Source organism: Anas platyrhynchos, chromosome 7 (assembly GCF_047663525.1).
Source record: "Anas platyrhynchos isolate ZD024472 breed Pekin duck chromosome 7, IASCAAS_PekinDuck_T2T, whole genome shotgun sequence".
NCBI classification, from domain to species: domain Eukaryota; kingdom Metazoa; phylum Chordata; class Aves; order Anseriformes; family Anatidae; genus Anas; species Anas platyrhynchos.
In genome coordinates this window covers 16,627,837-16,650,291 of record NC_092593.1, presented here as the reverse complement: position 1 = coordinate 16,650,291, position 22,455 = coordinate 16,627,837, and the positions used below count along the sequence as shown (strand labels likewise).

The window sequence follows — 22,455 nt, the reverse complement described above, 5'->3', positions numbered from 1 at the left end:
AAATCAGTGATTGTGATTAAATTGCTGAATTGTGTATGTTTCCCTAGATGACAGCTAGTAAATGTTTAGGAGGAATCATTTAAGACCCAGCTTCCAGGAGAGTAATTCCTACTTTATTTAGCTAGTTTCCAGTAGACAAACATCTTTCATCTTTAGTGAGATTGTAGTTACTGTCTGTAACTAAATACGACTTATTCTGAAAAAAAAAAGAAAAACATGGATTTTATTTGTTTAACTCCCCAAACAGACCAAAACAAATCAAAACAAAACAAAAAGCAACAACAAAGCCACAACAAACAAAACAAACAAAAAACACAAACAAACAAAACCAACCAAACAAAAAACAACAAACAAACAATCAAAAGAAAAAAAAAAACACTTTTTTTGAAGTTCACTTGGTTAGTAAGTATTTGACTAGAGCTCTGTTTTAGGGCCTGGCCCCGTATAGCTAATTGTCATTCTGTGTGCCCATCTGTGCTTTCACTTCGATGTGACAATATACTCACTCCTGGGCCATAGCTGTTTGCTTAGTGGTATTCTGTTCTGCAGAACTGCATGTTTGAACCCACCCAGAAAAGGGGAATTTTCAGTTTGCTTCTCTGACATGGATGTGAACACTGGGTCCATGGTTTTTGCTTTGATGGAAGTAAAGGAAAGCTCTCTTTGTATTACTCATACTCTAAGAAATATTCCTTATAAATTCTGCTGTATTTTTTGTTTTTATTTTGCATTTTTAATCTCTGCCTGGTTTTAGCAACAGTTTTTGTACATTGTTCAAAATACCAATGAATAACATATGCTTCTTATTTTTTAAAGATGTTTATCAAATTTTCAAGTTCATTATTTTAAGAGAATCAAAGATGGCAGTTATACATAGAAGCCCTATTTTATGCCTCTCACAAGCCCTAAATTTAGAGGTGCTCCAGCTAGTTCCAGTCTGATTTGAATTCGGTTCTTTGAACCACTCTGTCGAATGAAGTGTACGATGGAGGTAGGAAGCAATCAATGAACAGCCTTATTCTGTGTAAATAATTAAATAGTTGCATCTAAAAGCAGACATTACATTAATACAAAATTCACTTTCTAGAAACAATTGTATATAGAGGAGGGCAGCAGCGCTTAGATCCTTGCTGCCGAACTTGTCACTAATGATACGGAAAATTGCCATTTCAGTTGTGAGAAAATGAACAGTCATTGGCACACAAATAATTTCATATGTTGAGTTTACTAGGCTCATGAAGATAGCAGATTTTTTTTCATGTATATCTGCTTTATTATTGCTTATAAATTTATCCATAGATGTTACCCACTCATGCATTCATGTGTCCTAATTCTGTAAGCCACCCTACTTTCCATTTTAAACACACACAAAAAAAAGAGATTCCATTTTAAAAAGACAAACAAGAAAACAGCATTAGTGGCTAAACATTCAAGTGCCTTAATATTCTGTCATGCTGCTTTTTATTGTCTTATTTTATATTTTATCGTTTGTATTTTGTCTGTTTAGATTTTAAACTGCCTTGGAGATTTGCTGCTATAATTGTTAAAGACTTCATACACACAGTAGTTGCAGCCATGCTTTATAAATAGTTCTACTGCTCACTTGTAACATATTTCCAGTCTAGACGCAAAACATAGGCTGCTTTTGTAAATAATGTATATAATTATTTTATTATATTTTAAATTTTTTATGTTTTTTTTTCCCTGCAACTGATTTTTTCCTATGTCACCAATGCATTTCAGAAAAATATATTTTGGATTCTCCCTGTGTTACCAGAAGGTTTTCAATAATGAGCTCTATTTGCAATATATCCTGTTCTAAAAGTACAACAAAATTTCAGAATGCACCTGAAGTTTCAGGCTTCTGCTAGGAAGAAAGTATTACAGGATGCATATCTTCATATTAATTTTTAATCTTTTTCTAACACTATCTTCCTTATGAAGATTAAAACAAGAATTAAGCATGGTATCAGTTTCACAAAATATGTCTTAATTTTACTTCCAGTGTTCTGGAATTCTCCTGGAAAGTATGATTTGCTGTCTGGTACTAGTTAGTAGAGGGGAGTGTTCCCAAACTTTTCTTCCTATTGAGGCATGGCCAGCAACGTCCTGATAATGTCCCCATAAGGTCTCCAAAACAGCAGTCGCAGCCTGCTCCTGTCCCACCCCCGGGGTTTGGAAGCTGTTTAGCAGTGGTGCAGGGTTTGGCACAGACGCTGCTGCAGCCAGAGGTACGCCTCTGCCATCTCGCCATCACTGGTGGGAATACGCTGCAGGGAAAAAAATGTTTAAGCCCAGTTAAGCCTAGGAAAGGGAATAGATAGCAGTTAGGCTTTTGCCAGTAAATAGCCAGCTTGTTAAGGACTCTGGGACCGTTGGCTTACAGAGATGGGTGTGAGGCTGAAGGTAAGTGTACCCCCAAAGCAGAATGCATTCGGGCCTCCCTGGGATACAGGAGAGCTCCATGGAAGGCTGCTCTGCACTGCAGCAGGACTGAGCTGTCTCGCTTCTCTGGCTTGGTTCAGCTTCTGTGGAGGCTCAGGACAGTCTGCATCCCAACCAGCATTGTGCTGCTCTGAGAAGAGTTTAAGAGACTGAAAACAGACTTCCAGACAAAATAACAAGAGTTGTTCCAAGGGGGTGATTGAATGAAGCACCAAGTGGAATAGTGGAGAAAAGGAAAATAAAACAAAAAGTAAAAAGGATTTAGGAATAGTCTGTGGGAATGGAAGGGATTGGTGTAGAACAGCAAGACCTAAAACTCTTGCCTCATCTTTCTTAAAAGTGCAAACAGGGAATTGAATTTGACTGACAAAGTGTGAAGAGGCTTGGTGCAAGTAAAACACCATAGTAGTAGGTATGCCTAACTAATAAAGAGAACATGGCAAGACTGAAACTGGAATTTGAAAGTAAAGGATTAGGCCAGAGAGAAGGATTTACTTGTAGACAGTATGAGCAAGGATTAAATGGTAGGTGCTACAATTTATAGAGGGTGCTGAAAAGATCAAAATTTTATCGTGGTTATTAGTAAGTAAGATATGGTAAAGTTGGTCTTGGACCAAAAGTGAAAGAAGAGAGAGGATGCTGAGGTTGTGAGACTGCAGAAAAACAATGGATGGTAGCTGTGAAAGATTTTAGGAGGGGAGATAATTTGATCTAGGAGAGAATAAATTGGAATTATTTTATCCAAGAAAAGGTTTGGTTGACAAGCCACACGGAGAGGCAAGAACTAATAACTGAAAATTGGGCATAGGCTTACAGAAAGAGAGGTTTAGAAGTTGCTTGGAATTAAGAATTGAAACTCTGGGCATTAATGAACTGACAAGGAGCAAACGTGTGGGTGAGGCATCTCTTTTCCATTCTAGTTTCTATAAGTACTGACATCTTATTTTAAGGTGTAGTCATATCAATAGTATTTCCATTTATAAAAGGATTTGGCTAAACTTATCCACTCTAAACAGAAAATAATAATGAAATAAAATTAATATTTTATTTATCATTAATAATTTGGCAATGCTATTTAGTAAATTATTTTTTAAGGAAAAAAAAAAAACTACCTTAGAAAAAATAAGTCTGCATACTCCTGGAAACAAAAGATAGATATTTTATATCCCAAAAATCTGCAGTACAACATCCAGAACAAAGGATGTTGACTGATTTTGCCAAGATATTTCCTTATGACTGCATCAATTCAGAAGACTTTTTAGTAAATATTAAGGGGAAAGATGACTGTTTTTCAGGATGAGTTCTGATAAATAATAGCGAACTTTTGTAAAATCAAAACTGACTTTTCAACACATTTGGAATTGCTCAGTTTTGTTGGAGAAACCTAGAAAGTAAATGAATCATAAGGAAAATGTAAGGCAAAAGTTAAAGGAAGTAAAACCAGTTACTGCATGTTCTGAAAGGATCAAAACCCTATTTGCCTGTGTTAGTTCAGCTACAGAGGTTTTCCTTTTTCTTTCTTTTTTTTTTTTTATTAATTGCAATTTTAAAATGAATTTTGGTTCCAACCAAAATAGTTAATTGGTTTCAGAGCAGTTATTTCAATTTCACAAACAGATAAGGGGAAAGAAACAACTGAAAATACAGAGTATCCTACAAAAATCTAAATCAACAGCTTGAAAACACACAATTATCTTCTAGATGGGATAGGATTGAGTTAAATGAGTTGGTGAGAGAATTAAGGTATTTTTTAGATAGTCCTCTGCCCTGAAAATTATTTAGGAAGGTTATTTTTGTGGTTCTTCATTTGTTAGGTTTAAGGCAGATATTTGCACCTGCATTAGAAAGAAGGGAGAAATCATTTTAAAGGTGGATTTTTAAATTTTTTTAGTGTAAAGATTTACAGTAATTTGGAAGCATCAGTTCCTGAGTGCTGGGAGAACTGTGATATGAGCAAGCCATAATTTGTTTTTCAGTAGCAACAATCTAAATCTTCTTTATTACTTCTATTAGAGAATGTAATATTTGACCTGGTAATTGTGTGGAAGAACATTGATGGTTTTTTAGATTAATATTGCTACGTGTTTTTTATCAGGTGAGAAGCCATTTCGTTGTGATGAATGTGGTATGAGGTTTATTCAGAAGTATCACATGGAAAGGCACAAAAGAACTCACAGTGGAGAGAAGCCTTACCAGTGTGAATATTGTTTGCAGGTAAGATGTTGTAGTGAAGTCTTTCACAATTAGAAAGCAAAATACCAGTCAGTTCCCAAGCAGTACACAGGGAAATTTCTCCAGATATAGTAGCTTTGCATATACAAATAAACATATAAAAGAATCGTGTTTGTTTTTTTTTCAGTTACAGTGAGCTGTCTGTATGCACAGGAGTCGCAGCTGTCTGCAGTTGATTTTATTGATATACGCTATCATTAGGAGTCAGTAAAGTGGACAGACTGTCAAGTAAATTTGCTAGAATTAGTTTCCTTTCTTAGTGTTAATGTTTTTTTTTTCTCTAATTAAATATATATGTGTATTCTGCAGTATTTCTCCAGAACTGATCGTGTGCTGAAACATAAACGTATGTGCCATGAGAACCGTGACAAGAAACCGAACAGAAGTGCCACCAAAGTTGGCTTTTTGCCATCGGAGGAAGATTCTGGTTTCTCTACGCCTATGAAAGACAGCTCCTTGCCAAAGAAGAAAAGGCAGAAAACAGAGAAAACAAAATCTGGAGATAAGGACGGTATAGATAAATCCGAACAGAAGAAGGACAAAAATGACTACTTGCCTTTGTACTCTGCTAGTACAAAAGTAAAAGATGAATATATGGTAGCGGAATATGCTGTTGAGATGCCCCATTCTTCTGTCAGCGGGACGCACTTAGAAGAAGCAAATTCTGGAGAAATACACCCACCCAAGCTTGTTCTCAAAAAAGTTAACAGCAAAAGGAGTCTGAAACAGCCACTTGAGCAAAGTCAAACCATTTCACCTTTATCTACATATGAAGACAGCAAGGTTTCAAAGTATGCCTTTGATCTTGTGGACAAACAGAGTTTACTGGACTCTGAAGGTAATGCTGACATTGATCAAGTTGACACATTACAAGAAGGGCCCAGTAAACCTGTACACAGCAGCACTAACTACGATGATGCAATGCAGTTTTTAAAGAAAAAAAGGTATCTACATGCAGCTAGTAACAACAGTAGAGAATATGCCTTGAATGTAAGTACCATAGCATCTCAGCCTTCGGTTACGCAGGCGGCTGTGGCAAGCGTCATTGATGAAACTGCTACAGCCTCCATATTAGACACACAGGCACTGAATGTTGAAATTAAAGGTAGCCATGACAAAAATGTCATTCCAGACGAGGTACTGCAAACTCTGTTAGATCATTATTCACACAAGGCTAACGGACAGCATGAGATATCCTTCAGTGTGGCTGACACTGAGGTGACCTCCAGTATATCAATCAATTCGTCTGAAGTGTCTGAGGTCACCCAATCTGAGACAGTTGGAACAAGCTCTCAGGCTTCCTCATCAGATAAAGCTAGTATGTTACAGGAATATTCAAAGTTTTTACAACAAGCTTTGGACAGAACTAGCCAAAATGATGCCTATTTGAACAACCCGAGCCTTAATTTTGTGACTGATAACCAGACTCTTACAACCCAGCCAGCATTTCCTTCCATAGAGAAGCAGGTCTACACGTCTATCCCCGTCAATAGCTTTCGATCGGGAATGAACTCTCCATTAAGAACAACTCCAGACAAGTCTCATTTTGGACTAATGGTTGGTGATTCGCAGCACCCTTTTCCCTTTTCAGGTGATGAGGCAAATCATTCTTCTTCCTCCTCTACCCAGGACTTCTTGGATCAAGTAACTTCTCAGAAGAAAGCAGAGGCACAGCCTGTTCATCAAGCATATCAAATTAGCTCCTTTGAGCAGCCCTTCAGAGCTCAGTACCATGGGGCAAGAGCTGGAATATCATCTCAGTTTAGCACTGCCAATGGACAGGTGAACCTTCGGGGACCAGGGACAAGTGCTGATTTCCCAGAATTTCCCTTGGTGAATGTAAATGATACCAGAGCTGGGATGACTTCTTCACCTGATGCCACAACAGGCCAGACTTTTGGCTAAGAAATCTTTGTAAATAATACTGGCACTTTAGAACACATTTGTCAAAAGGGGGTTGCTCTGTATAAGATGGAGTTCTGTACAGCTTTTAAGAGCGCTATGTTAAAACAAAAGTAAGCTGATATTAGCAAGACCAATAACTGCTTTCTTTTTCTTTTCTTTCCTTTTTTTTTTTTTTTTTTAAATGGTTAGTCACCAGTCATTGGTCTGCCTGATGTTGTTGCCCCTATCAAAGGCAGGTTATTATTCACTTGTTTGAATCCAGTAATTATTTTACCTTCTATGAAAATTAAAATAAACAAAATCTCCAGGTAAGACTTTCCCCCATGATTGCTTCCTTACTGGTTTCCTTGTATGCTTTGGGAGGACAGTTTATTGTCTGATACTATTCATATTGTCATTTTTAAGCTTGTCAGTGTAGTCATTGCTCTTCAGCAGGGAATCAACATGTATTAAACACACAGAATAAACTATAAGTTTCAAAGTCAAGTAAATAAGGCTTTAAAAGATGGCATTTTCTAGGAAAATAATCTTTCTTCCAACTCTCTTAAAAAATAATTTTAGACCATATGCCCTATGTTTCTGCTTTGCATTACCCAAGTTGTTTGGAGGAAAAAAAAAAAACAACAAAAATTCTGGTAGACTAACTCTACTATTTAAAAGTCTAATTAATTTAAAATTGTTTAAACACTTTTTTAAGCAAAATACATAACTGCTAATGCCTTTACTTCATTCCTGAAGTAATGTGTATTTCTTTGTACAGCTGAATCTAGATGTAACTTTTTAATGACTTTTTCATATGCAGATACCAAGATTTTGAAGTTTTAGTTAAAATACTCTGTAGATGACATTCCCAATTACGTAATGCTTACACGAACGGTGTGTTCCAAGATTTCAAAGTTTAATTGTACCTTACCCTACATGTTCACAATGATTAACATAGAGCACTTAGTTTATTTGATAGATTTGATTTCTCAAAAAATAAAACCATTCTAGATTTTTAGGTTTGATATGGTTGCATCATTTTCATCTCATACAACTCCAACGATTACTTTCAGCATACATTGAAATCAATTATTCTGAGCTTCTGTAAAAACTGTTTTAATTCTTTGTCTAGAATTTTGACAATTCAGCTCATTAAATTTATCAAAGTATCCCCAAAAGCTGAAGAAGTGGGCATTCAGATTCCATATGTCTTTTTCGAGTTTGCTTGGTGAAAGTCATTACAATTTTGCCAACCAAAACCATTGGATAATGTTAGTGGAAAGGATTTCTTTTCAGCATAGATGAGTGATCAGAAGTTTTCATTGCATTTCACAATATAAATAAACTACAAAGTTTATCCCTGTACCATGAATATGTTTTTTTGAATAGTACTTTGTCTTGATGTATGCAGTATGGTACGATAAGTAGTTCTGTGTGCATTTTAAGGTGGTAAGATTTGAGTAGCATAACTATTGTGTAGTTTAAGTTAACAATTTACAGATTTTTGAACTGTATGTTCATTATATTGCACCTTCCCTAAAGGGACACTGTCTGGTAGTTTAAGGCAGTTTAAGCCTAATGTAGGCTGATTAACCAGGGAAAAACGCACTCACACACAACACACGTGTGTGTGTGTGTGTATATATATATGTATGTATGTATATGTATTTTTTATAGGATTGCATACATTCTTTTACAGCACTATTGCTAGCTGATATTTCTCAGATGAAGCCATCAGCTGCGAGAAAAGGCTGCACCTCAAGGGGCTAAGATATACGCTGTCTTTTAAAGGGACTTGAGCAGGACACACGAGAGTCCCCACCTCTTCCCAAAACAGTAGCAACATTTTTCTTGACTTTTATTACTAGGAAGCCGATTTCCCTCTCTCTCGTTTCCCTTATGGTCTCGCTCTTAAAGCACTAACTTTGCTTGGTACAGTTCAGGGAGAAGGCCTGTTTGTAACCCACAGCTTGCTTCATATGTGGACAGGAAATACAATTTATGTAAACTTCTCACTTAGTACTTTTGTATAAGGAAACAGATTATGTTGTGATTCATTGACCCTGTGGATATGATATAAGGAAGGTGTTTCTGCATGTTACCACTTACCAGTAATTTGGTCTGAATATCTGGCCCAGAGTTAAGAATTGAGCATCAAGGGAGAATAGTTAATTCCTTCTGGATTATTAATGATACATGTAAAGAAATTTATTTGAAAGAATATTTTCAATTTGTTCCATGTCTCTGTTTTTCTTCCTTTATGATCAGTTTGGGTTTTTTGACTTTCCGTTCTACTTTGCATAGACACAATAAATATGGCCCCTATTCCCCAGGAAGCCACCTCTTGTTACGCATGTTTCGTTTTCATTGTTTCATTTCCATGACATCTTAGCTTGTGCTGCCTGAATAATAATACTGTGTCGACATCTTTGTTCTAGTGCCCTGTTGTTGCAAGTAGGTGACCATTAATAGTACTATTTGTTAAATATAACAAGCAGCAAATGCCAAAAGAAGAAAAAGAAAAAAAAAAAGCAGGATTATTACTGTACTAGTCTGTTCCAACAGAGAGGTAAAAGGAATATAAAGCCTGCTTCTCCCTAAGCAGATCGATTCAGCTTTATTTAAAGAAAAAAAATAGTTATTGCATTGATCCTCTGCTGTGAAAAAGTGATTGAGGAGTAGGAGGGAGTAATTCTCGCTCCATGCCATCTTCACACTTATGGATTGCTGCTTGGGTACATGAGTAAGCTCTTGTATGGAGGGAAGGAACTTGCTCTTCCCTGGAATCGTTGGAGAAAAGATTACTCCTTATGTCGCAGTTCATTCTCTAGTCTGCTGCTGAGCCATTACAGCTATCCTCTGTGCCTTAGGACAGATTGTGAAGTCCCAGCCTAGCCCACAGGGACTATCTTGTAGGATTCTCGCACATGCACAATTAAAGAGGTGGTGTGAATACTTGATCCGCTGATGCTTGAAGCTTTCTGTGATGGAGGAGCTAACCAAAAATACTGCTATAATTTCCTGAGTACATGGCCTTTTATTCTGGAAAAACTCTATATGTAGTTCTGGAAGGTTTCTCTGTGTGAAAAGCTCTTGCTTTTTTAATAATTACATTATTTAATAACATTTTCTACTGCTCTTATTTTGCTGCTTCTAATCTGCTACAGATGCACATTCTCTGTTTTGACCTGGTCAGTGTTTGTTTTTGTTAGTTTTCCATGTATGTCCAAAAGAGCCGGGGAAAAAAAAAAATAATTCTTTGGTTTTCTGTTCTGTTCTTGTACTGATATTGTTCAGTCGGTCAGCATGAGTTTGGGGTTAGCATTTATATTGCACAGAGCTAACAATACAGGTTCTTTCTTAAAGGTCATGCAGGCACCGTGTGTGTGTGCACAATGGAATTTTTTGTGGCTATCTCCTAGTGATAGAGCGATGATGATTTCAAAAAAGGAAAAAAAAAAAAAAAGAGGAAATTCATAATGTTTACTATCAAACTATATATATACATATATGTCTATATATATAGACACATACTAATAGGCCATATTTTGGACCTAAATTACTTGACAGTGTCCCTTTTAGCATGAGTCCTTTGGTATGTTTTACCATTAATGTAACAGACAATGAAGGAATCAGCTTGTGATGGTATACTAATAACCAGTTACGTTTTCTGCTTTTGATTTGAGAATGAATTAACCATAAACGACAAGGTCTAGGGAGAAGGATTAACAATGTGTATCCCTGTATGTTGGTTTACAAATAACAGCATAATTTAAATTGGATGATAAAGGAATTATGTTTTATGATCTTGTGTCTCCTAGTATGTCTTTAGGAAAAAGGTGTTTGAGGACGAAAATAGGACAACAAACTCTTCACATGAATTAACACTTGCATTATTTTTATATCGTACTTGTCAGTTTTTTTGCGTGAAGGGAGCTTTTCATTGTTGATTGAGAAGTACAGTAAAATCTTGCTAATTCGCTGACTGCTAATCCGATCAGTTTATACATCCCCCATGGTCTGTCCCCACCTCTCTGCAACGTTCCAAAAAGTACTGGAGCGAGGTCTCGTCTCAGTAGCACTGTACTGCTTCACCCGAGTATACTGTACATATCAGTATACTGGGAGGTACAATGAACACTGAAAACTAAATTACAGTTGTCAAAATAAATGAACAAAGTACCTTTTGTGACGTGACATCCTTGCTTTCATTGCCTGCTTCTTCGCTCTTCTCAAAATTGTCATTTGTGAAGGGTTTCTAAGTCACTGCTGCGAATTATTGGGGTTCTACTGTAACTTTTGGAGTTTATTCTAAAGTATTCATGTTCTCCTATGGAAACTTTCCACCTGGACATATACATTATATTCCATGCTTGTTCAGACTATTTTTATGGTGTTTGTATCATATGTAGTAACTATTTGAAATGAACCAGAATATTTGGATGAATTCGCTCTGCATTTTGCAGCATTGGATTACTTTATGTATGCATATTTGCTAACTAAATTTTCTTGGTTTTTGAGAGCTTTGAATTTTATTCTTCTTTGTTTGTTTGTTTTAATACCATTACAAATTGCAGGGAAAATCCTAATACTCCTGGGAATACGTTTGGAAGTTTTATTAGGCAGAAATACGCCATCGGTACCAGTATACATGTGAACTTTCAAATTACATGGTTGGTACCGAAGCAAGCTAATGATGTTACACGTCCCTAGTTTTAAATGTTCTCCTGAGATGAAGCCTTGTAACTTTGAAAGTTCATGCAACTTGCAGTAATGCATGTTTATGTTAGGCATGTGATGCATTTAGCTAAAACTCACTTTGCAAAGGGCAAGTACTAAAAAGTATTACTTCTAATGAAAGGAAATGTCGTTAAGTTAAAATTTAAACCTTTGTTCAATTTTAAATTGCTTTGTGTCAGGGAAATACATTTATAGTCGCTTTTGCTCTACTCTGCTAAAGAACCTTATGTTTCCTTTTTAAAATTGTACCTTTTGGTAGGAAACACAAACTGAGGCAAGCAACATTTCTAAGAGCTGTTTCTTGCTTTCCTTAATCCAATGGATGGAAAGGTAATATTGTGTAAACAACATTATTTTATTTTTTTATGCAATATCATGCTGTAAATATGATTTATCAAATAAGGATGTACCTATGATTGAATCTTTGATTCTGCACAGTTAGAGTTTATATATAAATATAAATGTGTCTTGACAATCAAGGACTTATGTCAGTCTTCCTTTATGATGTTTATTATTGTTATGCATTCCATTTGTTTGAATTGAGTACCAATGTGGAAATTTGTATTGTCTGTAAAGTATGTAATGTTTTTTATAGCTTGTTTAAAGAAGAAAGAAAAAACCCTGTTGTAAATACAAACGAACTGAACACAGTACCGCTCTGTTAGAAGGCATACGATGTTGTACTGTTTGTAAGCAATAATACATGACAGTGCTAACTTTACAAGTAGCATAAGGATAAGTTCCAAAAATACCTTTGGGAGTTATTAGCCTTGAGTTAATGAATATTCTTAATCATTTTTTATAAATAAATTCAAATGTCCTCCTGCTGGAGTATATAACATTGTTTACACAGCACAATTTCAGACACAGAGGGGACAGTCTTTAGATCTATGGCTTCATCCGTGCACACTTTGAGTAAGAAATGAATGGCTTGGCTGCACTTCTGCAAGAGGAGGAAGACTGCAAAAGTTGAATAGCTGTGTCTCTAAAGGATGAGAGATACTATTCTGCTTCTGTGCTGATTCCTGACAAGTCCTCTACTTAAATTTGGAGTCTTTAAGTCCTGATATTGAACTGATGAGACTTGGGCCTCCAGTAGAAAGGAGTAGCTCTCTTTGTATTTCATATGCAGATAAGCAGTGAACTTACAAGTCACACGTTCATTTGAGTTGCATATTTTTCAAATTATGAGCTACAAGATGAGTTTATTCTGATAAATCAACATCAAACTTATAGTTTGAATTGAATAGGTATTAGACTGTACAGAGCAGCGAAACTATTTGAACACAGTCATCACTGCTTTAGAACCCCCCCATCCCCAATTTATAAATGTATATGACCTACATTTTATAGAAAAAAAAAATGTTTTTAAATGCTAGTCATTTATATAATATGTGCTTTGAAGGATTTGCTAGTCCACTTCTGTCACTTTTAGTACACTGGTATCTTTTATATGTAATGTATGCTTTTTATTATTATTGTAGTAAAGCATTTCAGTAGGAGGAATTTTGCAACAGTATGAGGGGTTGAAATTTTCATTGTCAGAAATGAATTATACTGGACTTTGTCTGTGTAGTCTTGTCTTTCTTTTAATGCTGTCTGGAAGGCAACTTGGAATATTCAATAAAGCAAGTGACCTCCTTTTCTTTTGAAGGCATACTATGTAGTGCTGAATTGGATCTGGAAACACGATGAATTTGAAGACAGAAATTAATACAAAATCTAGTGTACAGAAGAAATTGTGTTATGAAAAACCTGATGATATATATAGTGGAACACTGTTACAGTGCATTTTCTGATATAGTGTTATTTTGCTGAAGTCCATATGCCTTCTTTGTATTTCAACTATTAAAAAAAAATCCGTATGGATAAATTTAGGATAATAGGTTTATATTAATAACTATACAATATTTCTTTATCCTACAACATCTATTCCGTCCCTTTATTATTAGGCAAAAGATCGTAACCTGAGTTCCGTCAGTAAAAGTATGTACATAAATAAGAGATGGTTTTGTAGGAACCTGAAGAGTGTGAAAGTTGTATATTCCTTATGTTTCTGACAGAAATCAGTACAGGAGTCTGTCTTTATACCTGTGAAATGAGGAATTCCCTGATAAAATGTGTGTGTGTCTGCGTGTGTGTGTGTGTACGTACGTGAAAGATGCTTGGGTCTCATGGCAAAAATGATACAAGGTATAAAAGGATTTAATGTAGCTCAACATCTGACATTTAATATGTAAAAGAAACATATAAATTTCATAATTCAGAAAGACAATAGTTTTGCAGGAAACAAAACTATTTGGATAGCAGGCTTGACCAAATGAATTTTTTGGTTAAACTTGATATATTTTAAATGATTCTATTTCTGCCTTTATTTCTGCCCTAAAAGCAACTTAAAAATATTTTGGGAGTTATTCTATCTGTTCCTTTGACTGTGAGTGTAATTTATATCATGGTTTACAAAACGTGGCATGAAGGATTGGATTGTTTTATCTGTATAATACAATGAAAGATTGCTTTTTTACATAATCATGGTGAATGGTATTGTATTATTAGGATTGATTTATTCATTCAGTGACTTAATGAGTTCCATCACTTTTGACATTACTGTTTTCTTATGATTAACTTAGTCATTTGGGGTTCATAATACCCTCCTATGTATTGTGATACTAAGGGAAGTTATGTTTTTGCTTTATTTTTAATTAAACTAATAGTTTGATAATTTATATTTGCAAATGATGCATTTTAAATGTGGTCACTTGCTGTTTGAAAAATAAAAATATAGAATACTGTTTTATGAATAGACTTAGCAGTATTTTTCATGTTAGATGATTTCAGATCTTTCTTAACGAGACCGATGAAGGCATGTGAGGATACATGTCGCTGTGTAAGCACTGAAGTGGATGCTTTCAACGATTAAATATTTAAGTACTCGATTTGAGATGTACCAAATTTATTTGGGTTTCCTTCCTCTGTGGATCTCCATCTTGCCACATTTGGTTAAACCTCATATCTGACCTTAATTTTAATCCCGGACTTTGCATGATGGTAGCAGTGGAGTCACTTGCACAGAACCACGTAGCGTTAGGCTAGCTTGCCTCTTGTGCTTCTTTTGTCCCCAGAGAGGCATTACTACACAGTGCCAGCAACTCCTCGTGTAAATGAGGATCAGGACTTTGTCTGTCTTAATCTCAGTTGTAAGAAAGGTGAATTTTATTTAACTTTATTGCCTACTGGATACAAATACGCCATGTGTGCGCTACATCATTTTGTAGTCTGTGTAGTATACAACCTATTTAACATGCAGTGTATTTTTGTACCATTGAAGCAAATATGTGAGAAATACTGATGATAGCATTTATGCACTTACAAAACCAGAAATGTGCCCCTTAGCATTAATTACTGGTCATTTAGTTTTCCTTACCTCTATTTATTCAAGTGTTAAAGGTATCATTTGAACCTTTGGGTAAGGTCATTTCTGATAAAGATTTGATTTTTGTGAAATACATGGCTGTCTGGATTTTACTTTGTGTAAGAACAAGTTTTATGTTGGACAATGTTAAAACTTGCACATCACCTTTTAAAGAGAAAAAAAAAAAAGAGTTAAATTGTGTTCAAACTTGAGCCATGATCAGATGATCACTGCAGAAACAGCTGTGTTGGTTTAGATCCCCTCCGGTCTGTTACAGCACTGGTCCTGGAGCCCGCAGAGGGGTGACTTTCAGCAGGAACCTCAGGGAACCTCCTCTGGGCAGCACAGATTGCGGGTGAGGAGTTTTTTGTCTGGCCTAAGCCACTTCTGAGGCCGTTTAAGCCAAGGTGACTGAATTCGCATCGCAGCAGAGAAAGAGCGCTCCTGAGATTTGCTTTAATGCCTCAGCCAGCAGGGTGGTAACTCTAACAGATGAAGGAGCACACAGCCAGAAATACATGAAATCAGCACAGACATTTCTGCAGGAACTATCTGAAATTGGCCTTAGTAGGGCTGCCCTTAGTCCAGCCCCTGTTAGTTGTGTCAGGCTATAATCCTTGCTGCCTTGTAGTCCCTTTGCATATGTCTGAGACATGGAATGAGTACAGCAGTATTATTTTATATGACTTTGTTTCAGTATTATTCCAGTATGCGTGTTCTGGTATTGTTTTCAAAATAACCTATAAAGAACTTAATGTTGTATGTTGACATCCATCTAGTATAGTTATTAGTTTTGTTTTATGTTCAATAGTCTTAAATTGTGGGTGAATTATGCAATATACCTTAGTAAGTAGCGTCTGCTTACTCAGCCACCCTGCTTGTCTTTGTTTTTGTTAGTTTTGCTTACATTAGTCACAATGATTTTTATTTGTTTCAATTATGTGGTGAGAATAAGGAATCAGAACTGATAGTTTCTGCTTTTTGACTGTCATAATTAGATTTTAAAATGTTTTGATGCTGGAAAGAATTGCCAGGACCTACGTTTTGTGTTGAATGAGAAAAATAACCCATGTAGCTTTATTTTTCCTTGTACCGCACAGGATAATCTGTTTTGTAGCTCCAAGTAGGACAGCAGGCAGTTCACAACAGCAGAGATTTGGAGGTGGTTGGTTTAGGGAGACGGGGTGGAAGTGTCCAGTTTGTTGGTTATCCTGTGCGTTGCACCTGCCACATCAACAGAGGGCAGTTTCATCTAGAATATTGTATGCTCTTTTGTCTGCTTTAGCTGTCAAGATATGAAGTGCAAAGAAACAAGCTTTCTACTGGAGCCGTACTCGGTCACAGGGGGTTAAAACGGAGCCCATATGTGTTGTCCTCCCTGAAGTCCTGCAAGCAGTCCTGCAGCGGTCACTCAGGTAAGCTGCCTCCTCCTCAGCGCCCTTCCACGTCAGGCTGAGCTTCGGGTCCACAACGTCCCTACTGCAGCATCTGCTCTAGCTTTTGAATTTCAAAGGCAGTCTCGTGGACACGAGTCGCTGGCAGAAATTAAAACATGACAATTAGGTGAGGTGTCTGCCATCTTTTGAGGTGCCACTGTGGGGTGGTGGTGGCGATCTGCAGCCTGGCCAGCTAAGTTGCTGTTAGCTGTGTCAGCAGCCCTGCGTGTCATGCAAAAGAGCACGGGATCCGGTTCCTTCCTCCATTATTTGTACTTCTGGATGTTCGCTGGGTGCACAAGAAGCTGTGTTTTTGTGCTTGGAGTCACTTCGGGCAGTTCCGCCTGCCTGACACGGGAGAGCCGAAGGTTTCTGCGTGGTGACTGAACACTGCTGCCTTCTGGTAGCACGGAGGCTTTTGTCTGCCCAGCAGCTGCACCTTGCAAGCCTCCCTCCTGGAAATCCGGCTGCCTAGTCCCAAATCAAACATTGTGCTGGCACCTTCTGGCTTAGGTCGGCGTGCTGGCAGCGCACAGATTGGACGTAGCTGCCTGTGTTTGGAGGAGGCAGTACTTTCTCCACGGCATTGCCCCAGAGAGGTATGCTGGCACAGCAAGCTGGGCCACTGAACACGGTGGTTTTCACTTCTATTTCTGTATATATCTGTATTTTTTTCCTGGCTGGATGCAATAATTAGTGCCATTTCAGAGAGGCAGCCGTTCTGTTAGACCAAAGCAGGAGTCTGGCCTAAGTGGAACCAAGAGGAATCGCTATTTTTGCACTGCAATTAAAAATATTTCCGTGCTTTGATACAAATAACAACTGTTCAAAACGTATTATTTTAATACTAGGGAGGCTCTTTGGTAGCAGCACTTCCTTGTTCTTATCAAAGAGATACCCGTCTTGTCAAAAGATAAACTAGGTGGTGGGAGATGATAAAATAACAGCCGCTGGGGATACGTCCACGTGGTTGCAAGGTAATCTTTGCCATGGAGTAGTGTGTGAGAACAACGCAGAGGATGCCATCAGAAGCTGAAAGGATGACCTGTGAGTTTGCTCTCAAGACATGCATTTGCTTTGCTAGTTCCTGAAAGCTTCTTTATGATAAGGCTAATTACGGACAGCCTAAGAACACTACAGCTCCAAAAGAAGGAAAAGCAAGTGCAAAGTAAGCAATGTGCCAAAGTGATCTGTCTCCAAACCTCTAGTTGGAAGGGAGGATTTTCAGGGATTTTCATTTCTTCAAGGCTGTATTTGTTAGCTTACAGAGCAGTCGGTCAGCTAGTCGAACCCGCAAGTGGACTTTTGGATGCGGCAGCTTCTGGAAGGGAGCCGCGACGGGAGCAGGAGTCCCTCTGATGTCAGCCGTGGCAAAATGCTCTGGCAGTGTGAGCCCTCTGTCAGCCGTCCTGTGCTGCCCGAAGTTCTGTTTTAAGGAGCTGAAACAAGAACGTCGTTTGTGGTGGTGCCTGGATACTGTGCCAATAACTGCTGTATGTGCGCTCTGAATGACATTAGGTAAAATGCAATTTAAAAGCAAGGTTTGCACTCCAACAGAAAAACCCTGGCTCTTCGTGTACAGAGCTCTGTTTAACTGTTGGTCTAGGGCTGGTATGTAGAGCGACTGGTTAAATCATGCGACTAGTTAAATCGTGAAGTTTATTCACAGCTCTGTCCTCATGAAAGGAGCGGGCTGTGTGTGTACCTGGAACTCAGCTTGCACACCGCTGCGGCAGGCCATGCAGGTGGGTCGAGCAGCTGAAGCAGGCGGTGCTGAGGTACGTGCTGGTTAACATCCATTCCACTAAGAATCAGCCTTTTCTACAATTCATGTCATCTCTCAGACCTGTGGACAAAAATACACATTTTGTCTTGCCGACTGACCTAAGCCCTGCTGCTTTCCCACTCCCTGAGGGCTGCTTGTGTGTAGTTTTCCCTTCCCTGTTTTCTCTCATAGCATTTGCCACCTCCTGTCATTTAAGGAAAAAACACTTTGCACATGACTGCAACTCAGTTACGCTCGGAGAAGCGATGTCAGTCCATGTTTCTGCTAATGTGCTAGGCATGGAAAAGCAGCGTGCTCAGCAGGAACGCACGCAGACCCATCGAAGGCGTGCTGTGGGTTGGATTTGCTTGCCCAGAAGGAAAATGTTGTAATCTGCCATGACTTAAATACAAGCAGACAGAGAGCGACACCAAGCACTCCTGGAAGTGTTTTTAGCATCGGTGCTTCGTGATTTTAGCTTGGAGGGAAGCAGGATGTCTTTAAGGACTGTTCAGCAGTGGGAGATGGCAGCAGTAACTGCCCCAAGGAGTTTTTAATCTGCACATGTGAATGTAGAGGCAGAGGTGCCTGCAGGCAAGCCACAGGGCTCAGCTGGTTACTGAATTAGCAAGTCTTCAGCAAGTTTGCAACAAATCACATACTTCAGATTTTGCCCTGGCCCGCAAGGTGAGGGAATCTGGCTGAGCCTGTTCCCTGGCAGGGGTAAAACTGGCCTCTGAAGGCAAACGGGGAGAGTTTCGGAAACATCCCAGGAATGGGAGATCTCTGAGGGAGGAACCTGCTGCTTTCCCCCATCAGGCTTCGTCCTCCTGCGAGAAGTCTCCTCTCCTCTTTGGACTCCTGCTTTCCTGTTCTGCCACTCCATCCCTGCTGTTTCTGTCCAAGAATACGGCTGGTTCATGCTTTATCTCTGTGGAAAATCAGAGCGGGCCAGCTGCATTGAACAGGTGTCCTGTACGGATACTTCAGTGAATGGTAGAAGGGCCCTGGCTTACTCTAGCTTATTTCATTTTGGAAGCAAATTAAGTCAATGACAAGTGTTCAAATGCTGAGGAAGGGCACCTAGCTTTAAAATTAATCCCATTTCCAGAAAGACCACCCCAGATCATGCCTTTAATCCATCCAGAGCATCGTCCCCACAGGACACGGCATTTTTGGCAGCCCCGAATGAGGAAGCTGGGAGGTAAGTGAGGGCTGCGAGCAGGTGGCGGCTGCTCCAGGGTGGAACAGGAACCCCATTCCCTTCGGGGGGCACCGAGGAGCCCCATTTCCCTTTGGGGGGGGCACCGAGCCCCTTGGCATTTATCAATCTCTTTAACTATCCCTTTGCTTCCTCAGCCTCCTGACGATTCGGGGTTCGGGAGAAGCCTGCAAAAAAAACCCTGCACGGCTCTGCCCCGCTGCCTGCCGTCGTCTGAGGGGCCGGATTGTGGCAGTCCCTCGCTGCCGAAGCGGTAGGGGAGCGCTCCCCGACCTGCCCGGCCGCGCAGGAGGGCCCCGGGCACACGTGGCAGCGCCGGGACGGCCCCCAGCGGGGAGGCGCCGCCGGGCAGCGCCGGGCCGGGGGCAGCGGAGCGGCACCGCCAGTGAGTGGGGGACGGGGAAAAAAAGGGGGGGGGGACAGAAAGGGTAAAAAAGTCCTCGTAAAGGGTCCCCTAAGAGCTAGAGAAGGCAGAAAAGGCAAAAGAAGGCAGGAAGGGAGAAGGAAAAAAAGAGGGCAAAGGAAGGCAAGAGGGAAAAAAAAAAAGGGGGGGGGAGCAAAAGAAGGCAAAATGGAGTTAAAACGGGCAAAAGGGAATAAAAGAGCTAAAAAGCAAAAAAAAAAGCAAGAAAAGGGCAAAAGAAGAAGAAGGAAAAAAGCTAAAGCAGGAAAAAAAGCAAAAAAGAGGGGCAAAATAAAAGGGCAAAAGAAGGAAAAAAAAGAGCTAAAACCAAAAAAAAGGCAAAAAAGAGGGCAAAATAAAAGGGCAAAAAAGAGGGGCAAAGAGGAAAAGAAGGGCACTGAGGAAAAGGGAGGGAGGAAGAAGAAAAAGTGAGAGGGGGAGGAAGGCAGAGCCGGCCAGGTGAGAGGTTCTGGCTGGGCTGGTGGCTTCAGGTGGCTCAGTGCCACCCCGGCACCACCACTGCGGGGTTGTGGCAGGGACATGCTGGCACCCCTGGCACTGCTGGCACCCGAGGCACTTCTGGCACTGCCGTCACCGCTGGCACTGCCACCGCCTCGGTGCAACCCCAGTGTGCTGACCGTGCCACAGAGGTAGCACTGCTCTGGTGAGCCCAGGCTTGCTTTTTGCCTCTCACGTTCCACATGTTATTTGTGCTGAATATATGTGGAAAAAATAAAAGAGCTGGGTAATTGTTGTGGCTGTTACGGTAAATGAGTAACAGGGAGGGCGAGGGCAGGGCGAGCACTGCTATGTGTGCTGTTACATTCGTGGTGCTGGCAGCTGCTTCATTTCCCTTTAATCCATCCCTTCCTCAGGGTCCTCTAAATCAGGTGTTTTTAAGAACTTGACCAGGAGAGGAGTGGAGGGGATTTAAGAAACCCGAAGTGCTGCCCGGTCCTTTGGTGGAGCGAGGCCTTGGAAATGCCTCCTCTGGCAGCAGCAGAGCAGGACCACACGCAGTCATGTTTGTAAAACCAGCCCTCTGTTGGAGAGCTCGCAGCTCTGAGACGCCTTTAATGGGACTATTAATAAAACATCGCTGCTTTGATAAGGTGTGAAGGCCACAGAAAATTCATCTGCAGGAATATGCTTTTGTAATTAAGCAGGGAAGTGTCTCGGTAAAAGGAGACGAGGCTTTTCACCACCCCGCAAGGGGGTTTCTAATGTGCTAGCTTGAAATGTGTTGGAAAGATTAAAACAAGCATTCTCCCTTAATTTATAGACTGGTTAGTGTCTTTGGCAGAAACCTGAGGAAAAGTAGTATCAATTAACTTTGGGATTAGATGCTCGCTTATATGAGAGGAAAATGACGGCCGTTTGGTGGTTTTGGCAGACTCGCCTGTATAGCTCAACACTGAGCTTCCGCCCAGTCAGCGACGCAGATAGATAATACTGCCACAAAATACGTGTGTTTTGCAGTCACTTAGAAACCATAGTGTGCTCATGGTGAGAGGAAGGCTCCTGCCTGGAGGATTCCCATTTCCAAAGCCTGAGTTTCCACGGACGTGTGCCCGGCATCGCGTGCCGGGTCCTGGCGCGCTCCTTCAGCGATGTTTGCTTCGGTTACCTTTAGTCTAAATGGATGTGTACATCTGTGCGTGTAAACAGTTGCCGAATTAAATAATAGGCGAGGGGAAGGTATTAGGAGGCTTGAAACGCTACTGAGGAGCAATGCTGGAGAGGCAATTTCCTGTAATTGCGGAGGAGAAAGTGCTTGTGGCAACGCCTCTGGGAGCGCGTCGAAGCGGAAAGAGCACCGGGAGCCGTGCGCGGGGCGAGGGAGCGGAATAGGAGAGAGCTTGTAACACTGAGGAAAAGGAAGGAAACCCTCAGATGTGGGGCTTTAAATATCTAAGAGGGTAATGTTTCCTACAAGGTCAGCTCCAGGGATGAAACCCATGGATCTCCTCTCTGCGTCGCTCAAATTTTGGCCCCGTAATACCGGTGCATCCAACTTCCCTGTGCTGTCGTACACAGGATGTGCTTCCAGCTGTCCCTACCTGCTGCAAAGGGCTGGGGCCAGCCACTTGTGGGCTCCCTTAGGGGAATGTATCAAGAGACCAAGATCAAGAGAAGGCTGCCTGTAGCCTTCCTCACCTCCATGCATACAGCTGGAACTGCTGCAAAAGACAGGAGCTTGTGTGACCACAGGGAATCCTTTACTGAATAAAATTGCTGGCTTGGAAGGGCTGCACTGGGGAATCTTAGGAGAATGTGTCTATTCAGTTGTAATTGTGGTTTATGTTGCGTGTTTTTTTCCTCAGAAAAAAAACAGAAACACCTCCCATGCAGCCCATTGTGCCCGGTTCTGCAGGAGACTTGCGGCCACCTGAAGGAGCAGTGGTGGTTATTGATTTCACAGGGTCATGGAGGCAGGGTGGTGAAAGCTCTGATAAAAGCTGGGATTCACACCCTGCTGCCAAAATCCTGACGGACCTAAAGTGATTTTCACTCTGATTCTCTGTGTCTCTGTCCCTGTGAAACAGGAGCAGCACATTTCTGTCGTTTGCCTTGTCTCGTTAGCTCGTGAGTGTGACAAGTCAGAGATTTCTGCACTGTGCCTGTGGTAAAGCGGGTAAATTGGTGTGGGTGATCATGTTTGGTTCTTGTAAACCTGTGAACTCAGCTGGCCAGGAGCTGAATCAGCCCTGGGAGAGTGGAGGAGGCAGGTGGGCTATGCTCCCCAGGTGCTGTGTAGCTGTGCTGAGAAGTGGCAACTGGGGGGATGTGGCCACTGCAGGGCCACGTGGGGAAGGTTAAGGCTTGTGGCCAGCTGGAGGGAGGGGTATAAAAGCAGCTCTCTGTACTTAGGAGCATAGAAAACAGACTGACAAAGAGAGGAATGTCAAGGTA

The 22,455-nt window shown here is 40.3% G+C and overlaps 2 protein-coding genes across 7 annotated transcripts in view; both read left to right on the top strand.

Moving 5' to 3' along the window:
• ZNF148 (zinc finger protein 148) overlaps nt 1–12,961 on the top strand; it is a 38,389-nt gene extending 25,428 nt beyond the window's left edge. For both annotated transcript variants that reach the window (XM_027461042.3, XM_027461041.3), the window contains 2 exons: nt 4,541–4,659; nt 4,987–12,961. In XM_027461042.3, the coding sequence (XP_027316843.2) occupies nt 4,541–4,659; nt 4,987–6,582 (1,715 nt within the window). In that variant the 3' untranslated portion in view covers nt 6,583–12,961. The remainder of the gene's footprint in view (nt 1–4,540; nt 4,660–4,986) is intronic.
• A 6,302-nt stretch (nt 12,962–19,263) lies between these two features.
• Nucleotides 19,264–22,455, top strand: part of SLC12A8 (solute carrier family 12 member 8) — a 52,845-nt gene continuing 49,653 nt past the window's right edge. The window contains exon 1 of one of the 5 annotated variants that reach the window (XM_072040817.1): nt 19,264–19,524. The gene's annotated coding sequence lies outside the window, so the exon portion shown is untranslated. Of the gene's footprint in view, nt 19,525–20,510; nt 22,453–22,455 lie in introns of those variants that run through there. The other 4 variants (XM_072040812.1, XM_072040815.1, XM_027461051.3 and 1 more) reach the window with 4 other exon arrangements.